A 3,283-nucleotide genomic window follows, 5' to 3' on the forward strand; every position below is an offset into this window, starting at 1 on the left:
TACTGTATGTCTTGTTGCAGTGGTTGCAGTAATGGTTCATCTGATTGTGTGGTGCCCTGTAATGTGTGTACTGTATGTCTTGTTGCAGTGGTTGCAGCAATGGTTCATCTGATTGTGTGGTGCCATGTAATGTATGTACTGTATGTCTTGTTGCAGTGGTTGCAGTAATGGTTCATCTGATTGTGTGGTGCCATGTAATGTATGTACTGTATGTCTTGTTGCAGTGGTTGCAGCAATGGTTCATCTGATTGTGTGGTGCCATGTAATGTATGTACTGTATGTCTTGTTGCAGTGGTTGCAGCAATGGTTCATCTGATTGTGTGGTGCCCTGTAATGTATGTACTGTATGTCTTGTTGCAGTGGTTGCAGCAATGGTTCATCTGATTGTGTGGTGCCATGTAATGTATGTACTGTACTGTATGTCTTGTTGCAGTGGTTGCAGCAATGGTTCATCTGATTGTGTGGTGCCATGTAATGTATGTACTGTATGTCTTGTTGCAGTGGTTGCAGCAATGGTTCATCTGATTGTGTGGTGCCCTGTAATGTATGTACTGTATGTCTTGTTGCAGTGGTTGCAGCAATGGTTCATCTGATTGTGTGGTGCCCTGTAATGTATGTACTGTATGTCTTGTTGCAGTGGTTGCAGCAATGGTTCATCTGATTGTGTGGTGCCCTGTAATGTATGTACTGTATGTCTTGATGCAGTGGTTGCAGCAATGGTTCATCTGATTGTGTGGTGCCTGTAATGTATGTACTGTATGTCTTGTTGCAGTGGTTGCAGTAATGGTTCATCTGATTGTGTGGTGCCCTGTAATGTATGTACTGTATGTCTTGTTGCAGTGGTTGCAGTAATGGTTCATCTGATTGTGTGGTGCCATGTAATGTATGTACTGTATGTCTTGTTGCAGTGGTTGCAGCAATGGTTCATCTGATTGTGTGGTGCCCTGTAATGTATGTACTGTATGTCTTGTTGCAGTGGTTGCAGCAATGGTTCATCTGATTGTGTGGTGCCCTGTAATGTATGTACTGTATGTCTTGTTGCAGTGGTTGCAGCAATGGTTCATCTGGTTGTGTGGTGCCCTGTAATGTATGTACTGTATGTCTTGTTGCAGTGGTTGCAGCAATGGTTCATCTGATTGTGTGGTGCCCATGTAATGTATGTACTGTATGTCTTGTTGCAGTGGTTGCAGCAATGGTTCATCTGATTGTGTGGTGCCCTGTAATGTATGTACTGTATGTCTTGTTGCAGTGGTTGCAGCAATGGTTCATCTGATTGTGTGGTGCCCTGTAATGTATGTACTGTATGTCTTGTTGCAGTGGTTGCAGCAATGGTTCATCTGGTTGTGTGGTGCCATGTAATGTATGTACTGTATGTCTTGTTGCAGTGGTTGCAGCAATGGTTCATCTGATTGTGTGGTGCCCTGTAATGTATGTACTGCATGTATTGATGCAGTTGTTACAAACTCCAGTGAACACAACGTCACTGGGTGTAGGTACAACTGCTCACACAACGTGTCATCACCTGGCTGTCCTCCGGGGTCTTGTCGCACAGGTTAGTGATACTCAAGGGCCTTACGGACTGCCACACAATAGAGCCCGTAGTTAATTCTGGAATCACAACCTTGAATTGTCCTACATAATATGATCATATATCAAAAGTGAAGCAGCATTTTACAGTTTCACATAAGGAACTGACTGTAGGTACTGACTTATCTTGAAAACATAGATTATATTGGACCGGTAATTACATATTGTCTTCTTTGAGAAAAGAAAAGAAACACTGTAAATTTAGTTATGGGCCATATGCTAATACAAAGTGTAAGAAACATAAACCTCTAACGCCAACATACTGACATGATGAATTCCCAGATAATGTTTCAATAACATTTGACCATTTTCAGTAAAAACATAGTTCCGATTGTGTTATTTATTACTTTCAGATGTTCCACTAGTAGACATAGAGACAGTGAAGTATCTGGTGCTGGCTGCCATCTGTATCCTAGCAACAGGTCTGTGTGGTTGCTGCTGGTACCGCAGAGGGTTGTCCACAAACAGGTAGGTTACACCATCACCACTAACTACACCACATTTATACTGTTAGATTAAGTTCATTGGCAACTCACCTGATGTTATTTATATTTAGAGACAAGATGGGTTGCTGTCCACTAATTAAAACACCACTGAGTAAACGCAAGAGCAACATGACTGATACAATTGTAACATGCTGGTCGTGCTAATGATCCTGCTTCATCTGTTTCAGGGAAAGACAAGGTCGGGAGGATGCAGAGTCACAGGCCGGAGAAGATGAAGGCGAAGCACGCACCTGTCAACATACTGCCCGAGACACAGAAGAAGAAACGGGACCAGTCATTGTACATCTTTAATCCAACATTCAGAGAGCAATAAAATATGCAATCTTTATTCTTGATATTAATATCAGTTTTACTGTCCTTAATCTCGTTCACTTATAGTGGTTATCCAAATGGGGGCATTACCCGGGACTTGGATTGTGTTATCATTTGGGAATTTGAAACCGGACATTATGAAACTGTTTGAAGTGAACGCCATGATGTCAGATTGTGTCATTTTTTCATTTCCCGTTGAAAAGTGGATAAAACTAGCACTGTCGGGTGTCATTGATAAGGAACTCAATGAGTAAGTATGGTTTTACGCCGTTTTTAGCATTATTCCAGCAACATCACGGCGGGGGACACCAGGAATGGAACACATTGCATCCATGTAGATAAGTAATTGACAAGGAAGTAGAAGTAGGACAAATGCAAAATATGTTCATAATCATATAAATTGTAATAAAAAAACCGAAACTATTTCCAGTCTTATTGAAATCAGAGCAGTGGAATCGGAATATCTGCTCAGATTGGCAAAGTTGAAAAAGAGATATATCGCATAAGATACAGAGTGAAAAAGAAACTTTTGGCCGAGATTTGGATGTGGAGTGGAATCTGTCATGGTAGTTCTCGGTTGATGTGGTATTGAAGACACATCATAACCTTCACAGCATACGTGGCTGCGGATAAACTTTTCCCGCCTTTCAAAGATACATCATCCATTAATAAATTGTTCACGATAATATGTGAACACTCGCCATATATAGAATTACCACACATACGCGTGTGCACATAACACACATTACACACACGCACGTGAGCACGCACAGACACACACTACTTCCAGGTGAGTTTTGTTTATAGTGCTCCCGTTCCCGCTTATGGTGACATGGTACTTCCAGGTGAGTTTTGTTTATTGTGCTCCCGATCCCGAA

At 41.6% G+C, this 3,283-nt stretch overlaps 1 protein-coding gene across 1 annotated transcript; it reads left to right on the forward strand.

The window, feature by feature from the left end:
* The first annotated feature begins 1,289 nt into the window (after positions 1-1,289).
* LOC124275680 lies at positions 1,290-2,421 on the forward strand. Its single transcript, XM_046711304.1, has 3 exons — positions 1,290-1,552; positions 1,941-2,055; positions 2,261-2,421. Exons 1-3 carry the CDS (start codon positions 1,363-1,365, stop codon positions 2,382-2,384), a joined length of 429 nt encoding a protein of 142 aa, XP_046567260.1. The 5' UTR covers positions 1,290-1,362; the 3' UTR covers positions 2,385-2,421.
* Positions 2,422-3,283: the final 862 nt, after the last annotated feature.

This window comes from Haliotis rubra, unplaced genomic scaffold, assembly GCF_003918875.1.
Source record: "Haliotis rubra isolate DU_JTF1 unplaced genomic scaffold, ASM391887v1 Scf2009, whole genome shotgun sequence".
Classification (NCBI taxonomy): Eukaryota; Metazoa; Mollusca; class Gastropoda; order Lepetellida; family Haliotidae; genus Haliotis; species Haliotis rubra.

Excerpts from the sequence above, each read along its gene's own strand:
- LOC124275680 (XM_046711304.1), top strand. The coding sequence starts at position 1,363 with ATGTACTGTATGTCTTGTTGCAGTGGTTGCAGCAATGGTTCATCTGAT. Across the intron at positions 1,553-1,940 it reads TCCGGGGTCTTGTCGCACAG|ATGTTCCACTAGTAGACATA; the intron begins GTTAGTGATACT and ends TATTACTTTCAG. Across the intron at positions 2,056-2,260 it reads AGAGGGTTGTCCACAAACAG|GGAAAGACAAGGTCGGGAGG; the intron begins GTAGGTTACACC and ends CATCTGTTTCAG.